The sequence below is a fragment of the Macrobrachium nipponense genome, chromosome 17 (genome assembly GCF_015104395.2).
Source record: "Macrobrachium nipponense isolate FS-2020 chromosome 17, ASM1510439v2, whole genome shotgun sequence".
NCBI lineage: Eukaryota > Metazoa > Arthropoda > Malacostraca > Decapoda > Palaemonidae > Macrobrachium > Macrobrachium nipponense.
Window position 1 is genome coordinate 38,112,415 of NC_087210.1, and position 22,500 is coordinate 38,134,914.

Genomic DNA, 22,500 nt, shown 5'->3' on the forward strand with positions numbered 1-22,500 from the left:
ATTTTTATGGTAGATGCACGTGTTATTATATTTTCAAATAATAATAATAATAGAAGTAGTAGTAATACGATAACTAATTTCAAAAGAAAATTCTTCCCTTTGTCTTTTTCTGTATCAATTTCCCTAACTCAACTCGAGTGACACTCGGAGCTTAATGCCATACAATGGTCAACAAATTTAATGTTTTATGTAATCTCTCTCTCTCTCTCTCTCTCTCTCTCTCTCTCTCTCTCTCTCTCTCTCTCTCTCTCTCTCTGAGATGAGATCATTTTCATGACATGTATGTAATAAGTTTATCCTTAATATTTTCCAATAATAATACTTATTAACTGTAAGTACAAAATTCATATCTGAGTATTTTAAATACAATAATCATTGCCATTTCTCTCTTTTAAATACTGTAAGGACAACTCTCTCTCTCTCTCTCTCTCGTCTCTCTCTCTCTCTCTCTCTCTCTCTCCACACGATACTTGTCATACATTTGGTGTTTCTATTTCTTCCATTTTATCTCTCTCGCTCTCAGCAAAAGAATTGATAGACAGACAACATAATTGCACAGTCCTCTCTTTCTCTCTTCTCTGGAGAAATATATGTATTTATGGGAGGGGGAAAAAGTTGCCTACAGACAGTTTCATTTCCAATCTATTGAAACCGTAAGGAGTTATTTCTTTTCTCTCCTCTCTCTCTCTCTCGTATCCCTCTCATCTCTCTCTCCTCTCTCTCTCTCTCTCTCTTGTATTTTTAATGAAAATATACAGTAAATTTTGTGAATACACAGTGTTGCACATGAAAAAAAGTAAATTAGTGATAATTTTAGAGCTACGGCCCTAAGAAAAATTGCAAATTAGTAGTGAAATTTTCCTGTGGACATGTTTTCAAGAACGTCGTTCCGGCTTACGACGCGTCTTAAGAACGGAAACCCCGTCGTAACCCGGGGACCGCCTGCTATATATATAATATATATATATATATATCTATATATATATAAATATATATATATATATATATATATATATGTTTCTATATTTATATATATTTACACAGTGGACCCCCGTATTCACGTTCTCCAGATTCGTGGACTCACACATTCGCGGATTTCTCTCGGGAACATTTCTCCGCATTATTCACAGAAAATTTGTGTATTCACGGTATTTTTCTATGAGAAATATCCACAAATTCCTTTTTTTTTTTATCATTTTCATCATAAAATGCACTTTTTGTGATAATACTATAAATAAAAAATTTGTATATAAATTTTTAGTGGGTTTATCATGAGTTTTAACTAACAAAATAGGCTGTTTTCAGCATTTTTGTAGGGGTTCCAACTATTCGTGGGTTCTAACTATTCACGGGGTCTGGTACGCATCCCCTGTGAATTTGGGGGACCACAGTGTGTGTGTGTATATATATATACAGTGGACCCCCCATATTCGCGTTCTCCAGATTCGCGGACTCACACATTTGCGGTATTTTTCTATGATAAATATCCACAAATTCCTGGGGTTTTTTTATCAATTTTATCATATAATACACGTTTTTGTGACAAAACTATTAAAAAAAAACCAAGTATGAAAATTTTTAGTGTGTTTTTCTTGAGTTTTAACAAAAAAAATAGACTGTTTTTATCATTTTTATAGGGGTTCCAAACATTCGCGGGTTCTAACTATTCACGGGGGGGGGGGGGGTCTGGTACGCATCCCTCGCGAATACGGGGACCACTTTGTATATATATAGAACCCGCGAATGTTTGGAACCCCTAAGTTCATGGACCCAATACAAATACTACTGCATATATACAACTAATGACCCACCCAGCCTCCCCGCAGGAGACAGGTGGAAGAGAGAATCTGATTAGAAAACGGGAATAGTTCCTAGTCCTGCCTCCCAGCGGCAGGCAGGTAGATCACCTGACCTACCTGTAGCGTGTGCCGCGAAATTCGAATTTCTGTCGGGAACGACGGAGTCGATAGCTATGTATATATCTGCCAGGTAAGTATGTATGAAACTTTATTGTATTATAACAATATCATATTATAATAATTTAATAAAATAAATAGCAATTCCCAGTCTTTTTATCCAATTCAAGAAAAGAGGGCGGGAGTAAATGAGTTTGATTTACGTATTGGTGGAGGGGAAGGAGTCGGGGTCGTAAGGAGTTATTCTCTCTCTCTCTCTCTCTCTCTCTCTCTCTCTCTCTCTCTCTCTCTCTCTCTCTCTCTCAATTATGTGAGTGAATACTTTGGGTAATTTCCTTCACAATTTTTCAACACTTACCTAATAACAAAAACTATTTGTAGCTTAGGAAAAAAATTAATTCGGCTTTTTTACAACAATCCCTGATGTATCCTGCAGAAAAATAAAAATCATCGATATGTAAAAGTATGAAATACCATTATTTCATTCAATATTGCCGTTGGAGAATAAAATGGTATAACGTCTCTTCATTATTATTCTCTGGTGACGCTTGCCCATGGGCAGTTGCTTCCTCCGTCAGACCTGTAGTGCGACAGTAGGATTTGACAGAACACCACTGGAAAGGCGTTTCGTTTAGTGCCCTATCATTGACAGATTCAAGAGGTTCCTCCCCTGCTAAGAAATGATGCTGGTGTACTTTCCCTACCTCTCTCTCTCTCCAGATCTTGACTGGAGTGATGCCTCTCCGCCTCCCGTTAAGAGATTTAGAGAGGTGGAATGTAATCCACGTCCATCCTGTAGCTATGTTGTTTTGCCTCTGCCTCGCTGTCGTCAGTCAACATGGGACAGTTCAGACTCACTTTAGGAGTGACAGGTATTGGCAACTACCAGGCGTTCAGCTCCAACTCAATTGTCCCACGTTCCTTCGACACTTTGGTCGAAACCTGCAATCGAAACTTTGGCGACTTCTATCAATAATGCACCACCTTCTCTTTCTCATCCTTCTCACTTGCCTCCCGTGGACCTTGTGTGGACCCTGCTTTAGCTCTTTTTCGTTGCCGTCTGGAGGACTTAATGAGTTGTGTTAAGAAGAAAACTCCAAATGCCAAGAGTTGGGACCACTTCCTTCCCCTATTTCTTCAGAAGATGAGGAACAGGACCACGAAATACTTTGTTTTCTGGACTGGACGATTAGGGCTTTGGCCAGGAAAATGAGGACTGTTTTATCCTTTCTGAGGACATTGCTGAGGACTCTGGTTAGGTGCCCTCTCTTGTGCCGGGAAATTGATTAAGGACGGGTCAGATGAAGTAATTACTCTCTTTGCGATGGGCATACAGAAGAAGCAGGAACTCTGGTCTTTTAAAAGGGGGTCTGACTTTTGGGAAAAACTACTTTAGAGAAGTCAGCTCATATGTTCTCTCCTCTGGACAGGACTCATTTCTTTCTGCAAGAAACTAAAGGAAGTTCTTTAGCGCTGCAGAAGAGATCAACACATGACTATACTCTGTTTTTTTCATCGGTCCATCTGCCTGTGGTGTTTTTGTATGGTAACACTGCGTCTCGGGCTTTAGATAGTTACATTCAGCTTACATTCAACGATTATAATAATATCCTATTTCGAATATTAACGGTGTAATTCGCATACAGTAAATTAATAATACACTTTTCAGTTGCAAATCTACACCCAGATATCCTTTTATTTACCTAAAACTTACACATTGCGTAACTATCTAAAGCCCGGGACGCAGTGTTACCATACAAAAACACCACAGGCGGATGGACAGATGAAAAAAAACGGAGTATAATTGGTCCAATCAGCAAAACATCACAAGACTCCACTTTCTACTCCTACCAAGTCGTCCTCTCCAGTACAACAGCCCTTTTGAGGAGGGAAGTCTTGACCCTTCTCCAGGCCCCGCTCTAATTTGTGGTCCCCTTCGAAGTCCATGTCGAAACCACCTGAAAACTTTCTACCAGGTGATGCAACAGTCCTTCGTGTACCTGTTGATGCCAGACTGTACCTTGGAAGGAATGGAGCTGCAGGGAGCCAGAACCCTTGGTGATTCAGGTTCTTCGTTTCAGCTACTCCATTCCTCTCAAGGAATAACCCCCTCTCTCCAATGTACCCATCAAAATGACAGCTTACTCTCTTGGCTCAGAGAGGGTTTTAGGTCCCAACTGAGAGGTAGAAGCTCTTATTCAAAAAGGTGCGGCAGAAGTCGTTTGAGGTTGTTTTTACAACAGACTCTAGGAACATTTTTCCCACAAAATTTGTTCAAACTGCATGATGCCAAATCTTGAACATATACTACTATATGTATGCTACATATGTGTAAACGTATGTATGTTATCCGTCCTTAAGGGATTAAAGCTAAATACTTGGGTTGACTCTTGAAAAGTGGTTGGAAAATGTGGTAGAATGCAATATCCGGAGCACATCCTGGTGACAAGTGAACTCTTGAACTAAGCAGTGTAATGAAGATGGCGCCAGCTTATGCTGTTATCAAATCTGTGTGAGTAAGATGTAGAGCCCAGGTAATTGTTGTAGGACAGGAGAAAGAGCCCGCCTGTCCCGAGTCTTTTATATTCTATCACTGGGCCACAAAAAATATGTATTATGTTTGCAAATTTAGTGTAAAAGTGCTTATTATGAATTATGAAAGTCTACTTTTAAGTCATTTATATCTTATGATTTATCCTCAGACAGGTAGTCTGTCATATTTGGGTGAAAATGATAAACGTCCTCTCCTTTCTGCAGTTTTCTTCAGCTCCTTTTTTTTATTGCTAATAATTTTAAGCACCCAGTACAGTAATGAAGCTCTGATACCTTCACCTCTGGCTGATGTTGCAAGGAGCACTGGATGATGCTAAATTTTTGTTGTTGGTGAGCTTGAAGTGTCGTTACAGCCTGCATAGTGCTTCTTGCCATTGTTGATAGAGCTTAAGGATATTCTACGTTTTATTCTAAGTTTTTTTTTTATGATTTATCTGTAGTGTTTTGGTAATAAATTTCATCAGCAGTCACTGAAAAATTAATACTTTTTAGTGTTCAGATTATTTGTGTTATCAGTGAGTATTATACTAGCCACACAACTTTTTATTTTTTTAATTCTTTATCATCTGAGGTTATGATTTGAGTTGGAAATTTATTGCCATTGACTGCAGTTTTGTTTTCTGGCATATCTTTATCATTAATTTTTATTTTGCGCTATAGAGCTTGATCTCATAGAAATATTTTGCCCTTTCCAGGAACATATGCTACTACCAGGGCTGGTAAGTAAATTGGTAATTCTGTGATTTTTATGCAAAGTATCTGTGGTTTACATTTAGAGTTCATGACATTTAGGTAAGTGTTTTGTTTACAAACATTAATTCATTTTGGGTGTCCTTATTCAGCTGTATTTTTTATATTACCTTTTGTATGTATGATGTAAGGAAACAAATTGCTCACAAAATGCAAACATTGAATCTTCAGTGGTAGATCTTATGGTGTAAACTACTGTATTTACTTATAGTACTGTATACAGTAGGAATATAACTGGATGTTTCTCTATATTAATTTGTTTATATATTTATGTGTTTAGTGTGTCTGTGTGTTATTTTAACAAGAACATTTACAGATCTCTTGTATTTGGAGCTCTCATTAAAATGACTAATTTTGGTTTTTCGTATTAAGCTGTTTTTTTTATGTTGGTCTTTGTAAGTATGATGCAAGGAAACAATTGCCCACAAAGTGCAAACAGTACACCTTCAGTTGTAGATCTTACGGTGTAAACTATACTGTATTTACATATAGTACTGTATATTACAGTAGGAATATAACTGGATACTGCTTTATATTTTATATATTTATGTGTTTAGTGTGTGTATTTGTTATTTTAACAAGAATATTTACAGATCACTTGTATTTGGAGCTCTCATTAAAATTACTAATGACTACAGTATACTGTGTTTTAGCATTTAAGTATTTACAAGCTGTGTCTTGAGTGGTGAGCATCTCCTCTTCTCAGTTGTTTTACATTATTGATGAAAATATCTTTATAACTTAACAAGTAATTACATTGCTTACAGTTTCACTTGTGGGCAGCTTAAAAAATTTAAAATCGTGGTAGCGCTACCTGCTCACTTACAGTGTAAGAGAGGAACAACTCCAAGTAGTCAATTGTTTCCTGTCAGCTCTCGACTGTACTTCAGTTGTGAGCTGTCAGCTTTGGTTTGGATTTTGTTGACTTTTCCTAAACAGTGATCCCCCCAGACCCCCCCTTCTCGAATAGTTAGAATCCACGAACAGTTGGAACCCCTGTAAAAATGCTGAAAACAACTTATTTTGGTAAGTAAAACTCAAGAAAAATCCACTAAAAACTTTTATACCTGTTTTTTAAATAGTTTTTTCACAAAAAGTGCATTTTATGATGAAATTGATAAAAAAAACAGGAATTTGTGGATATTTCTCATAGAAAAATCCTGCGAATAGCAAATTTTCCACATCCGTGAGTCCGCTAATCTGGAGAACGCGAGTACAGGGGGCCCCACTGTATGTGGTTTGGTGAAGTACTGGTAGCCTAAGGCTTTGTATTTTGTGTTTTGGATTAGTTCCCAGAGTATAGACAATAATTTTACAACTAATGGCATTTGACCTAATTTTGAGTACATATTCAATACAAGCTTGTTACCTGCCCTACAGGCGGGTCCCAACTAGATTGGTCCGTGTAACCCAGAGCATAGTTTATGAAAATAAAATAGATAAATCAAGGAATGCAAACCTGACAAAACAAACAACATCCTTGACAATGAATATCAAAGTGAAGCATCATAAACATATATGGAAAGAAAAATTCTTGGTGTTGGCAGAGAGATTCCAATTCACCGGAGAGCCTTTTTGGTAGACTATGGTCTTTGTTTTTCCCTCCGGTGACAAAATGAACAGGCGTTCCGGAGAGCCCACTCTTGAGCACGCCACATAAAGCTGCCCGTGAGAAAAGCAAGGTTGCTCCAAGTTGATGCTAGCCACTTTGATAGACTGTGTCCCTGGGCTTTATTGATAGTCATGGCAAAAGCCAACCTGACTGGGAACTGGAGGCGCTTGAAACTGAAACGGAAAAGAAAGAGAAGAGAAAGCTCCTTTCTTTTGACTCTCTTTCTGTCTCCAACCATCACTGTCTCTTTCACTCTTTCTTCTCACCAATACCAACTCTCTGTCTCGCTTTCTCCAAACAACCGCTCTTCTCTGTCTGTCTCTCCCTCTCTCACTTTTTTCCATCTTTCTCTTACCTAACACGGCCCCTCAACTCTCACTCTCTCTCTCTCTCTCTCTCTCTCTCTCTCTCTCTCTCTCTCTCTCTCTCTCTACAATTCTTAAAATTATATAGTCTGGAAAGGAGAAGAGAACGCTACATGATAATTCAGGCATGGAAACAGATAGAAGGAATAGCAGAAAATATCATGGAACTAAAAATATCAGAAAGAGCAAGCAGAGGTAGATTAATAGTGCCCAAAAATATACCAGGAAAAATAAGGAAAGCACACAGGACATTAATCCACTACGCACCAGCATCGATAATGCAGCGTCTATTCAATGCGTTGCCAGCTCATCTGAGGAATATATCAGGAGTGAGCGTAGATGTGTTTAAGAATAAGCTCGACAAATATCTAAACTGCATCCCAGACCATCCAAGATTGGAAGATGCAAAATATACCGGAAGATGTACTAGCAACTCTCTGGTAGACATTAGAGGTGCCTCACACTGAGGGACCTGGGGCAACCCGAACAAGATGTAAGGTCTGTAAGGTCTGTAAGGTCTCTCTCTCTTTCATTCCTTTCTCTTACTCTCTTTCTCTCAATTCCAACCATACTTCTCTTACCCTCTTTCTTCTCATAATACCGAACTCTCTCCTCTCTCCCCTCTCTTCTTCCAATCCTTCTCATCGTCTCTCTCTCGTCAGACCTCCATCCTTTCTCATATCTCGTCCTTCTCTTATCCCCTACATCACTGTCTCTCTCTTTTCTTCTCAGTAATCAACTCTCAATCTCTCTCTCTCCCCCTCTCTCTCTTCCCTCTTCTCTCTCTCTCTCTCTCTCTCTCTCTCTCTCTCTCTCTCTCTCTCTCTCTCTCTACCATCACGTCTCTTACCCTCCTTTCTTCTCATTATAACAACATCTCTCTCTCTCTCTCTCTCTCGTCTCCTCTCTTCTCTCTCTCTGTCTTTTCCTCTTTCTTCTCCCTAACACCCTGTCTACTCCCTCTCATTTTCTCTCTCTGTCAACCCCCTTCTAAAACCACCTTCTTTGATGTGATTTATGTGTACCCTATAGTATTCTCTTCCAAATGATAAGTCATATGTATACAGAAATTTGTAAATTAAGTCTATGGGCAGAACCAGCTCTGTTTCAGGGAATCCCTTCTCACCCTTGGGGGGCTGGGGGGGGGGGGGGGGGGTGGGGGGGGGTGGGGCGGGGGGGAGAGTAGAAAATTTGGGAGCCCTGGCCCCCGGGGGTTTCCGGACTCCCGAACGTAGGTCTCGACCTTCCCGAGGTGGAAACCCATCTCCGTTCTGAATCTCAGTCCCGTCAGACCGACGGCCTGGGTGCCCATACCAATCATACACACACACACACACACACATTGCCAATATATAATAGATGTCTTACACTAGTTCTGCTAGCCTGAGGTATTGCAACAAAAGCTGTAATACTTGATTGACCAAAGAGAAGTTTGCAACTCGCACACTTTGTGCATTGATTGCAGGGAACAAAGTGCTCTAGCGATGAGACTTGCAATGAATGTGAATGGTGGAATGGAAAGAAGTGGGAATTGTTAGCTTTGCACTTATCTGAATTGGATAGAGATAGGAGACATAAGGCAGCTGCTAGAGCTGAGACTAAGACGGTGGGATCTCAGACATTTGATAGTTATACTAAGTCTGTAGATAATTTATATCTAAGTATCTCAATGCCTGTTCCCACTTTGTCATCCGTTCCCATTCCTATGACTAATTTACTTGTTCTTGTACCCAGCTCCCCCACTTCTGACCCTGACCCCCTTGCCAGCCTTGAATTGAATATTATAGTCTTTGATACTAAAATGGTATTGTTTGTAGAAACAGTGTTCTGAGTTAGCAAACTCAGTTCATGTCCTCATGGATAAAGAGGAGAGTAAACATAGTCTAGCGAATGGTCAGTGGGGGTGGCAGTTGATCATCCCGCCAACACTCATAGGCAAAGGTCACTGGTGTACTCCCCTGCATCAGGGAGCAGTCATACTGGAGGCTATATGGAGGTTGGCGGGGACTGCCCACAGACAGTCGGTGCCTGTCGGACCAGTTGCACCATGATACAGGGAAGGATAGCCACTGGAAAGGCATCCAGAAGGAAGTGTACAAACTTTCCTCGAGTTCTGAGGGGTACAGTCCAGAGAATAGGTGCCAGTGGAACTTTAGTGATGAATCATGGCCATTGAATAGGCTTGCATTAGACTTGGTTCACTCTCCCACAGTTCCGTGGAAGAAACTGAGGGAGCCAGAGCAACAGTCTTGCAGTTTTTGGGACTCCCGTGAACGTATCTCCTTGGATTGGCTTGCGATAACGCCCAAGAACTCCTCCTTGTCAAAATGTTTATCGTCATCCTCTAGAGGGCAGCCAATGGCACCAGAGTGCCCGATGGTGCCCGAACTTCCAGCGGCGCCAGAGCACCCACGAGCAGCAGAGTTGCCTCTTACCCCTTGGAGTCCATTAATGCCCAAGAGCTCAGTTTATGAGAAGAGGTCTATGATCAAGAATTTGCCGAGTATTGGCATGATACCTGATCACCCGGATTTTCATGCTACACACCTGTCTTTGGACACCAGACGAGTGGCGCTAGGTGTTCCTGCTTTTTCCAAGAACCTGTCTAAGCACAAGAGACAATGTTGATGACAGTGTTGGATATTCTCAGCCTTCTCAGGAAAGGCCCTCCTCCCCCTCCTCAGAACACTTAAAGATCCGCTGCTGTATCCTGTTTCATCAGAAGTGAATAATGAAGGGGAATCCGAGGATCAAGGCTTTCATCCTACAGTATATTCAGCATTGATGAAATACCTTTTACATTAATTTCCCAGATTTTTTACGCTTTCTTGATGAAATACCTTTCACATGATTTTCCTGGATTTTTTACACTTGCAGCCCCAGCCGCGAAGTTCTTTTTGCTGGTTCGACCTATGCAAGATGGACTTTCCAAGATGGTTCTGTCTTCCTCGGCCAGAAAGTTGCTTAGTGAGCTTGACTGTTGGCTTGCTGAGAAAAGGGAGCAGGGGAACGCCTCATTTAGTTATCCCCCTTCTCGCCTTGTTCAATGGAGATATTCACCGTACGAAACCGGGAGAAGCTCCACTGTTGTAGAGGTGAGTCTGGCCAACGAGCCTACGTGGATAAGATGAGCGCCGACCAGAGGCAGTACCTTCGTGTAGCATCTCTATTTTCAAGCGTTGATTCAATGCTTTTGTTTTCTGTTTCTCTGTTCATTATCATTAATAATGTGTGAGGTAGAGTTAGCCATGTCCCACCTCCTGGTCAATTTGGGATTCAGCAATGTAATTACTTGGTAAGTTACATATATATAACAGTGACATTTTTATAATAAAATGTTTTATATATTATGTATACTTACCAAGTAATTACAAATCAGAGTCCTCCCTTCTACCCACATATGGAAAAGGGCAGAAACAATTTAGTTGATGGAGTAGTTTCTCTCTTACCCCATAAGTGGGCGGGACCAATACCTACACCGACACTAGCGCTACCGCGATTTAAATTTTTTTAAGCTGCTGACGAGTGAAACTGTAAGCGATGTAATTACTTGGTAAGTGTATGTATGAAATATTATTTTATCATAAAAATGTCATTTGTCTCTCTTTGTGGCAGCTGGGCCATCTATTGTGTCACATGCTTTGCTATACTTAAGGGCTTTCAAACCCTGAAGTGTACCTTGGCCTTTCCTAGTCTTGGGTTATTGTTGCTTATAATTGCTCACATATGTTTTAGTTCTCTGGCATTGCTCTTTTCTAAAAGTCTCTGTTGTGTGATTATTCCTACACATTATACAAACCCTCAGTCCTTTACATTAAGAATTCTTTCAGTGTAGGTTGGAATTCAGCCATTGAAGTTTCAAACAAGGTAGGCAGTTAATTACTGTTCGTTAGTCAGGAGTTCCACCCGACCGGACGTAATATGCCATTTTGCTTTCAGCCGCTATAGACTGAAGATGTGTTGTTTGCCTCTCAGCCCTACAGTTGTTGAATGTTTTTTTCACCTTCCCAGTGAGATCTTTACGATTATGCAAACCCAAGGCTTACAAAAGCCTAAATGGTCCTCCTTCTCCCAGCACATATATCCTGCAGTTGGAGGGAAGAAGTGTGGGAGCTTCTGCTCCTTAAAGGAAGTGGATCCTCATGCCCTTTGTGCCAAATGCCATTGAGCGTGAGTGTACTAGAACCGAGCCTTGTGATGTATGTTTTATGGACGTCCAAGCAGTGGGGAAGTTATGAAAGGAGGCCGCAATCTCATGGGAAGGCTCCCAGGACTTTGTCTGATGGTTACACGCCCCCGATGACTCCTTCCTTCCTCTGTGTAACTTTCCTCAATTTGCTGTTTCCCCTTCAGGGGGAATCTCTCCTTCTGCTTCTTTACTCGACTCTACTGACAAAGAAGAAGGGTTTGGGGGCTGGCGGCAGGGACTTGTACTTAGGGGCCTCTGCTCGCTCTAAGGGGGATCCTTCTCCCTCGAAGCAAGTAGTAGACTCCTTCTGATATTCCGACTTTTGCTTCTTCAGGTGTGGTGGCTTTGTGAACTGGGGACTTGCAGTAGGCATGGATGACTCCTGGCATACCATCTCTCCAGGGGCTGGTGTCTTACTTTTCATCAACCCCTGTGACTCATGTGACTGTGGCAGTGACAACGACTACCCTCTCTGTACCTGGTTATGTGGCGCCTCCTCACTTGGTGTACACCCATCACCCTACTAGCATAACTCCTACTTTGTGCCTCTCCCCCTAGGTTTTAGTGTTGTCACCTCCAGTCACATTTGTCCATGTGGATCCCATAGTAACTTCCCCCTTGGATCTCCCTCCAGGGGTCAGTGCTCCTGTAGTTCCTGTGCCTGCTGCTGCCCCAGTTCCACTATGCCTTTCATGACGCTCGTACTGGCACTCCTATGACTGCTGCCCCAGTGGCCCCTTGGATGGGGGATTTTACTGCCATCCTGAAGAAGCAGAAGAGAGCTCATAAGGTGTCATCGTCTTCCTTGTCTTCTTCATCTTCATTGTCTGCTACCTCCTCCCCTTAGACTTCTGAGGCTCCCCTGCCAAAGAAAGACAATGTCTCTCCCCAACCCTCAGAAGTCTCGCCACGGGACTTCTAAAGGCCTGCCTCTTTGCACTGAGAAGGCAGGTGGGTCTTCCACTGGCTCTCCTGTTCCTTTGGGAAGAGGAACTGTCACGGTTCGCACTTCTGTTGCTAGTCTTAGAGGATCTTCCTCTAAAACTAGTGCTGTGTCGGGCGCTCGTTCATGAGTTTCCTCAAATGCGTGCAAATCTTCAGATTCGCATGTATCCAAAGTCAATGATGCTGAGCCTTCTCACCATCACAACTCACTCAGGCGCAGAGTGGAAGAAAGGGGTGAGTCACTCAGGTGACTCGCACCTACCTAGTGATCATACTCTAGGTGACCACTTGGTCCCCAGGGTTGACGTGATGGTCCAGTGGAACCGTGCACTAGGTGAGACTGGTAGGAGGTCCCTTGTTCGACAGTCCTGTGCGGTTTTGACCTGGACGTCTTTGCAACTGCCTGTGGACAAGGCGGTCATTGGGGACGGCACTGGCTCTCGCCAGTCAGGAGCACAATCAACATCACCCAGGTCATGGTTACATTCATGTGACTGGCCGGTCTCGGTGGTGACGAGCGTGTCTCCTGCCGTTCCTCAGGGGAAGCATTTCTCCAGGGTGAGAACACTCTCCTAGACACGCACTGATCACCACCGCAGGTTGGTGATCACTCACGACTTGCTCTGTCTGTTAGTTCTGCTAGCAGAGCGAGCGAGAGCGTTTGATCTACTTCACCTGTCCCTTCAACTTCCTGAGGTTACACAGGGAGGGGTGAGACAACCAAGGGGAACACTGGAGAGCCTCCCCAGTGTTTAGCTACAAGAGCATACGTTCCCGGTTCTGTCTTAGGACCAGAGAGGTCCCATGCCCCGAGTAGTTCAGGAAGGTCACAGGGGGTCTTTTGAAGGGAGAGGGTCTTAGGGGAAGCACACCCTGGAAGGTTGTGAAGGTTCTTTGCCTCAGGATGCGCACACCCCCGAAATATAGAGAACATTTGCAGAGGACATCTCGCTGATTCGTCAGCACAATGGCCTAGGGGATGGGACCACAGCTTCGTCTACCGACCACCCTTCTCAGTTAGAAGCCTTCTGGGGTCCTAAGAAGGAACTCAAGGTCTCTACAGTGTTGCTGTGGTCCTTCTTAGCTGAAGGTGTCCTTGCGCAGGTGAATGATCTTGTCCCCGGACAAGAATTTTTGCTCAAGGCAAACCGTTTGTATAAGCTGCTTCCCCCTTCTCTTCCTTAACAAAAGTGTTTCTACACACCCTCGGAGGGGCTTTGCCGACTAAGCAGGTCGAGCCGGACTTAGCTCATATTGGTCCTGGCCTTTCATTGCAGCACCTTGTTGTGGAAAGTGTCTCGTTTTCATAACAAGAGACAGCAACCCTGGAGGCTACTACTATGGCAGTTCTTCAGGCAGTCTCCTGGTTGGATTTGTGGTCTCTCACAGAATCCAAAGTCGCTGCTTACTCGGGCTATCATCCCTGGGGAAAACTTGACTTTCGGGAGACTTTCTGGAGGTAGGGCCATCTACCTAGCCCACCAGACTGCTAACCTGTGGGTGAATTTGATGTTGAGGAGGAGAGATGCTGTCCTATATCGCATCACCTGGCCCGTTTGTCCCGAGTCAGCGATAACTTTGAGAAACAGACAGTTGCTGGGTTCTGCCACTCTCTTCTTTAGAGAGCTGATAGATGCTGCAATGGAGAAGTGGAGAGCTGAAGACAATGACCGCCTTGTTCACAGGTAGTTGCAAAGATGTCCAGGTCTTGACGTGCAACTACATCTAGGCCTTTGACCCAAGCTAGCTTTTCCTCCGCCCCTAAGAAGTCTCTTCCTTCGAAGGGAGAGAGAGGAAGTACCCAGCTTTTGTCTGTCTCTTCAAAAGGGGAGCGGCCATGCTCCTTTCATCCCTTCTTCCCTCCGGGGAAGGGAGTTAAGGGAAAGAAGGAGAAACGCTAGGGTGGCGTTCCCCTCCAGCTGCTGCCGTTTGGGGGGAGTAGCCTTTCAAGCCAGTGGGCAACATGGCAGCGACATGGAGCCGAGACCTGGGTAGATGTCTTTTGGGAGGGATATCTACTCCTGTTCAAGTCAAGGCCACCTCTTGCCAACTCTCCGGTCTGTCTCCCAACATACATCCCTGGTTCAGCCAAGGATCTAGCACTGAAAGAAGAAGTGTAAGCCATGCTGAGCAAAGGAGCTGTGGAAATCATACAAGATCCTTCTCCAGGGTTCTACAGCCGAGTTTTCCTAGTAGAGAAGGCCTGGCAGGTCATGATTAGTCACCTTTCGTCCCTGAAGAAGATAGTCCCTCATGGGCATCTTCACCTTCAGTCTCTCCAGTGGAGACTGAAGGAGTTTAGGTCACAGCCTCAAGAACCTCAATCCTTTCCCATCCCTCTCTGAGGATTTGGTCTGGTGGCTGGGCAAGAGGAACCTCTTAAGAGTGGAGTTGCATACTCCCCCCTCCAGGCATGCTTCTGTTCTCAGATGCATCGTTGTAGTGTTCGGGCGCACACCTGGAAGTGTTGCTAACTGCAGGAGTGTGGGATCAATGTGACAAGCACCTTCATATCAACATCTTAGAACTCAAGGCGGCTTTCCTAGACCACCTAGAGTTCCAGGATTGAGTGATGGGACACACTGTGGTGTTGATGAGCAACAGCACCATAGTAGTGGCATATGTCAACAAGCAAGGGGGGCCTTGTGTCCCTCCCGCTACATCAATTGACAGTGCAGGTGCACAAGTGGGCAGCAGCCCACTCGGTAAAGCTGTTGGCCAGGTACATTCCAGGACAGAGGAATGTAGTGGCAGGCAAGTTGTTAAGCTCAATTTCGTCCTGGACTCCTTAGCAAAGACTCAGAATCCATCAGTCCCTGACAGTAGATTCAAGTCCTTTGCGATCCCCTCCCCAGAGGACTTCTTTGGTAAGGACCCTGACGAGACACTGCTTTCTCCTGTTAGAGTGCTATGGCACTGTCTGAAAAGAACTGGCCATCTCCGACCTGAGTGTCGACACCTCTTCATTGGCACCAGGGTCACCAAGAGTGTCCAAGGACACTTTTTCTTTCTGGCTTCATGAAGCAATCAGGAAAGCATACTCCTCTGAAGGAAGGGATGGCAACGGTACTTTTTGTTTTGTCTGAAAGCTCACAAAGTCAGAGGTATGGGTCCATCCCTCACATTCTGCAAGGACCTGTCGGCTCCTCAGTTACTGAAGGCAGGTATGTGGTCTAGCCAGACCACCTTCACTTCCTTTTACCTTAAGGATGTAGCCCACAAGTCATTAGACACTTTCCTTGGGACCCGTGGTGGCTGCTCGAGTTGTGTAGCTTACCCAGCTCCTTTAACAGGACAAGGTTGCATCTTGCCTTTGTGAACTGTGAGAATGTGAGAGTGACTGGTTCTCTTCTTTCCCCATTTTCATTCTTCTCTCTTCCTACAAGCAGAGAACAGCAGTTGTAATGCATTGGAACTGTTGGCTGATGCAAGTAAGACTATATGCAGAGCTCCATTCTATATACTTTGATTAGATTGTAGAAGCATGTATCCTCCCCTTTCCCTAGCAAGGGGAGAAAAGGAGCCCTGACATACTCAGTGGTTATATTTGCGTTACTGTCACCTACATCAAGGGTTCTTGTTTGCTTTTTCATAAGAGACTATGTTTACCTCCTTATGAAATGGTCCAGAAGTCGGCCATTGATCATGCAGTTCCTATACTCTGATCAGTTGGCCAGAGGCTAGGTCCCACTCCCCCTCCCCCACCCCACACTCTTACAACCAGGAAGGGGACCTTAAGTTGGGTGAACACCAGTCTGTTCATAGGGTCTCGCTTAGGTTCCTCCCACCAATCAGTCTTCCTAATGTAAAGAACCGAGGGTTTGTATAACGTGTTGGAATAAAAAAAAAAAAAAAAATTAAAGTAGTACATGTAAATTGTACTTTTCCTAACTACAAACTGAGGTCCTTTACATATAGGCCCACCTTATGTCACCCATCAATCTATTCCTGAGCCTAAGGCAAATTGGAGTGTGAACGTCGCAGTTGGGCGGGACTCCCGACTAGCAGGCAATAGTTAACTGCCTAACCACCTTGTTTTAAACTTCAACGGCCGAATTCCAGCCTACACTGAAAGTAATTCCTAATGTAAAGGACCTCAGGCTTGTATAGTCAGATGATATACAATTTACTTTAAAAAATGTGATTTTTCCATCACATATTAGAATTTTATTGTACAAAGATTTATAAAAGAAAAAAAAAAAATAGAATATACGTATATATTGTTTTTAGTGCATATTTTGAATTATAATGCTAAATGGCATGTTGATGAAATATTCTCTCTCTCTCTCTCTCTCTCTCTCTCTCTCTCTCTCTCTCTCTCTCTCTCTCTCTCTCTCTCTCTCTCTCTCTCTCTCTCTCTGGATTGTAAGGCTATGAATGAGTTCTGTTGAATGTTGCTCACTAGTATTAGCATTCTGGAAAAAGCACCCGGTTGGATCTTATAGAAAGGTAATAGTTTATCTACTGAACTTTTTCTGTTGGGTAGGAGTGTCAATTATGGTGCCTTGTCATATTTAAGGAAGAATTTATCTAACATATGGCATGCTCTTCAGTAAGGCATGAACTATAGTATATATACCATAAATATTTACACATTAAACGAGAAGGGGTTGATGTAATAGAAAATTTACCTTGGGACCTTGCATAACCACTTAACGTGACTAAACCATACTCAGGAGAATCACATGAATGACATATTTTACGCATGAATTACTGGGGAATGGACGCCACTGGAAACTATGATTAATTACAAAATATATGCTATTGCACACAGCTATAGCTTGGCAAATGAGGATTGAAGCACTCATATACAGTTAATAAACAAACAGTGGCAAAATAAACATCAAATGTAATAATACGCAATCGTAGAGCAACTGGTTTGATGATTACAGAATGAGATTCAGTTAGAAATCAGTTACTTGAGATTATAGTTTGAATGTTGTAATGTTGAATCTGTTGTCTTCCTTGGGCAGACTTTTCTAGGCAAGGTGGTGGTGAAGGAGATGAGGTTATGAGATAAGCTATATCTGGAAATTGAATGGTCCAGGTAAGGCTTTATGGATTATCTGCTCTTTCCCTAGCATTCAAGGCAATTGGGAGGAATGAATGAGTGAATTCACTTTGAACAAGGGACCTTTATGTCACTGAAATTATATGAAAAAGGGGAAACACCTTAACACTGGGAAACCGGATGTCAAGAAGTATGAGGAATGAGGAAACTTGAAATAGGAGATAAGTAGTATAAGGAATAGAGAGCACGTGGCACTTGTTTGCAATGATGGCTGGATGATCTACAATGTCTTCCTGTGGGCCTCATAAAACCACTTATGGTTTGATTATGATTCTAGTTCACACTGTTAATTTGCAGCGAGACTTCTCTCATGATAACAGGGTAAGAGACTGATAGCTGGCATCTGTCGTGGTTTCCTGATATGACCCCAGATTCCACCTGAAGGGGGGATGCCAGCATCTGGGCATCAACTGATATCTATAAAGAATATTCTAGAAGAGTACCAGGTCTCAAACAGTAGAGGGTAGATGGAAAACAGGGATTAAAATTTGGGATGGTCGGTTTCCCTATACCATGTGTTCCCTATGGGCCAATCTAATTCGCTACCCTAACCCTTGGCTTACCGGCACTCCCAAATGCGCACGCTCGCTTCTACTATGGTTGGGTCTTTAAGCAGAGGATTCCAAACCCAATTATATGTCTTCCAAGGGACTAGGATATATGATTAGTTATTAAAAGAAGGTGAGCACAATGGTGAGAAGAATCAGAAATTGTTTTACATCAAATCACAAATAGAGAAAATTTGAGGAAAAAGTGAATTTTTAAATCAAGATTCTAGTAGAGAGATGCCCTCTGAAGTAATTATGGTTCTTGGTTGATGGAAGAAATAATTAGAAGGTGAGCATAAGTTTGAGAATGCTTATGGAATTAGTATTAAGCATGTAATGAGTGCACTTGAGAAGTTGAAGAATGGAAAGACAGCAGGAGTAGGTGGGGTTTCAATGAACATTTTGTGTTAATATGAGGAAAGTGTGATTGAGTGGTTGGCCAATGTTTGCGAGGTGTGTCTAGAGGAGGGAAAGTTTCCAAAGGAGTATATGTTGGGAATTATTTTTTATTATAGAAAGGTGAAAGTTAGTAACTCCTTTGTGGAACTTAAATGTGCATGTTGAATACAAAAAGATGAAAGGTTTTAAGGTGTAATGTTTGCACAGTGCATATGGTGTCAGAATTGAAAGGAGAACTCATGCTTGGTATGGAGTGTGTTTGGAGATGGTTTGGTCATCTGAAAAGCATGGAGGATGATTTGTTGGTGAGAAATTTATATATGTGGAACTGCATCAAATAGGTGAATGGGCAGGCTTGGTTTGTATTGAGATTTTTTGTATTCAGGTATGCATATATCAAAGGGATGAAGCTCTTGATGCTTTGGAAGTTTTCTTCCTATGGGTTCAGCCACTATTCAATATCTGAAATAGAAATGTGGCACTTATTTTTTTTTTTTTTAGTGAACTTGAAAATGTAGAATATACTACGTAAGTACTTGTTCCAAGTCCCTGTTTTTCACTTACCTTCCTACGCTGGATTTAAGACTATATATATATATATATATCAACAGAATTCCATCTAATAAAAGGAGCCCATAAAAATGCCAAAATGTAGAGAGAAAATACTTTATTTCAAAGGCTGCTGTCTCGCTCTTCAGGTAGATGAATGAGAAAAGCTACAAAAAAGGTGGTATTTATGTCAAGAGATCCATCCACAATAAAGCCAATTTAGGTCACTCCCACTGATAATCCTCTGAAGAGAGAGATAGCAGTCTCTGAAATATAGTATTTTCTCTCTATATTTTGGCGTTTTTATGGGCTCCTTTATAGTCTTTAAAATTGGTTATTGTAAGTTACAAAATACAAAACCAGTCTCGTGCTGTGTAGTTGCAGCATCATTCCACTGAGGTGTAACTACGTACCTACACGAGAACTAGTTGCAAGGATACATTATGATTGAAGATGCAGTTTCCCCCCCTGGGAGATGAAGGGTGTTGATTCAGATGGCTCTCGTTATACTGGCCACGAACAGGGTTGTCTGGTGGGGCCTAGACACTTCCTGGTGAGCTGTGATTCATGAAGAGTATGATTCAGGGGGAACGTTGTGTGGAATGGAGCAAGTGGTTGGCCCTCGGCCCTGCAAAAGTCAAGATGATTCTTGCTTATTCACTGTGGTTGTGGAATTGGTTTTTAAATGCTACATTTCATTGGATTGTGTCATTACTGCACGTTCATAATTAACGTTGTTGAAAATGATCTAACAATTACGGCCTCGTTATGATTATAACATATTAGACTCTCTCTCTCTCTCTCTCTCTCTCTCTCTCTCTCTCTCTCTCTCTCTCTCTCTCTCTCTCTCTATCTCTCATCTCTCTACTCTCTCTCGCTCTCTCTCTCTCTCTCTCTTCTCACTCGCTCTCTTCTCTCTCTCTCTCCTCTCTCCTCTCTCTCTCTTCTCTCTCTCTCTCTCGTATCTAATGAAGGTTGATTTTATCATTCTTTTAAATATTACATTTCCCTCATATGGCCATAGTTTCGTGCAGCATAAATGAAATACTTTTATGTTGGATGTGTGTGTTGTTTGTTGGATGACTTTCCTTGTTTAAAAAGAAACACAATAAATACAAATATATATACTGAAACAGAATAAATACAAATATATATACTGAATAAAGTTAAGATTTATATCCTAGGATATGCTCTAAATGTCATTAGTAATTATGGGCTGGACTTGGTCGAGCAAGTCTCCTTCAATATTAGAGCTTTTTGGACTATGCTGTCCGTCTTGAACTGTCAATTTTCCAGGTTTTTGTCTTTTTGTATTAGTAGTAATTTTGTTAATGCATCTGCTTTTGTATAACGCTTAATTACTGGACCGCTAATCTTTCTATGTCGATCTACCGAATACTTCAAATTGAAGCTGGTGCGTATGTAAATATTTCTCTTGAATTTTTTTAGACAAGAATTTAAAACGCTCTTTACAAGGACTTGAGGGAGTGACCGTGCGTGTCTGCAAGTGACAGGCTTCGAGTGTTAATGGTGCCAGAGATAACCGCTGATTGTAAGTAGTTTCATATGAGTACGAGTGCCTACAAGAATTGTGTGTGTGTGTGTGTGTGTACGTGCATGTATGTACTTACACAGAGAAGGAGAGGGAGAGAGAGAGAGGAGAGTTTATGTGCCGCGCGCGCTCTTCAAGGTTTAGGGGTGGCCAAGACTGACAGATGAACGCGGGTGAATAGTTTAGCGTTGGATGCCTTGGATGGTGGTGCAGACACGGTCCCGTGTGAGTGACGAGTGACGTGTGTGGGCTTGATTTTATGGAGAGCGAGCCTATGATGGATTTGGGATAGATTTCTCCCTCCCTCCCTCCTTCCCTTCCGTTTGATGTGCTTGTGAAGGATTGCGTGTGCGACTCGTTTTGGATTTAATCCTGTGGTCTTCGTTCAATGGCCGGTAAGGGGAAACTTCTGTTTATCATTTTGTGCAATCGTTTCGGCCAGGTAGGTAGGCGGTGGGATTTATCAGGTTTTGCTTCACAGTGAACGCTAATTTGTCTATTTCTTTGTACATTGTTTTTTATATTATTAATTCTTTGAAATCTAAGTAGAAACAAAATAAAGAATTTTTTAAAACCTATTTATATATTACAATATAAAAACACTGTATATCGTGCTTCTAAGAAATCAATAGAGGGATCCACAGTAATATCCTTGTTTATCTAGATATAATATATTTATGGAAATATGTACAAAGCTTAAAGCTTTCGTCCATCCTCCTGTGGACTTGATCACTAAGCAAAAAAAAAAAAAGTCCACAGGAGGTTGGACGAAAGCTTTAAGCTTTGTATATATTTCCATAAATATATTATATCTAGATAAACAAGGATATTACTGTGGATCCCTCTATTGACACACACATATATATATATATATATATATATATATATATATATATATATATATATATATATATTGCTGCCGAGTCAAGGATGAATCCTTCGGCTGAAAACTTCCACAGCATGAGCTGAGTCATATACTCACCAATAGCACGTCGACACCCCTCCCTACACGTACTGGAATACCCATCTTTTTCCTGCATGCCTTAGTGCTTCTCGGTTGTGGGTTCCAGTTCTCCAAATTTGTCGAGCCAGTTCTTTTGCAGCCTCCCATTCCAGCTTTTCGAGGATAAGTCATCTCAGAATGATGCATCTTTTCACCAAGCAAACCATTTCCCCATATCTTCGTCCTATCTCAGTAGTCCTTTCCTTGTTAGTCTTCTGTACTTTATTATGTATCTCCATACCTTCCAGTTTCTTCCTTCATTGGTATTTAACATCCATCTATCACTTCCATAATAGAATTGGCACAGTGACTTCTTCACAGATCCCAACTTTTGCTTCCCAAGATGGTCCTCTTTCATTTAATTCCAAAAACCCTTCCATCCTTCCATTATCTTGACATAAATATGTGCACTGTTTTCACAGCTTCCGTTTACTCTTGACTCTCGCTAACACGCGCTTTGAATCTGTGTCCTACTAAAACTTTGAAATGTTGCGTCTAAGTCATCCCTGGCTTTATTCAGATTCATATTCCAGTCCCACAAGCTGGCATTTACATCTGTTCTCTCTCTGGCTTTTGGTATGGAAACATCAAACACTTGCGTGAGACACTTTTATATCCATTAAATCACTCATTTCATATTCTAGCACATGATGCTTCACTTTAATACCAATCTTGTTTATAATCACTCAACTGACACCCGTGAGACTAGATTTCTGAGACAATAGTAGTTTGCAAAACGAAATACCCTCCTCATTACAAAATTCAATCTGACGAAGGCTTTTCCAGGCGCCATGTGTGACTCGCACAGTATTTTCTCTGCTCTTAAGCTCTCATACATCGCATACGCCTCTGTGGCGTGGTTGGTATGATGTTTGCGTCCCACCTCGGTGGTCGCGGGTTCGATTCTCGGCCATTCCTTTGAGGAGTGAGAGATGTGTATTTCTGGTGATGGAAGTTCACTGTCGACGTGGTTCGGAAGTCACGTAAAGCCGTTGGTCCCGTTGCTGAATAACCAGTGGTTCCATGCAACGTAAAAACACAATGCAAA

General features: G+C 42.2%; 1 protein-coding gene across 1 annotated transcript in view; it reads left to right on the forward strand.

Annotated features, from left to right (window-relative positions):
- LOC135196182 (septin-7-like) overlaps positions 1 to 22,500 on the forward strand; it is a gene marked incomplete in the record, with an annotated part of 398,771 nt that overhangs the window by 67,676 nt on the left and 308,595 nt on the right. The window contains 1 exon segment of the mRNA XM_064222767.1: positions 5,165 to 5,188. Coding sequence (XP_064078837.1) covers positions 5,165 to 5,188 — 24 coding nt within the window.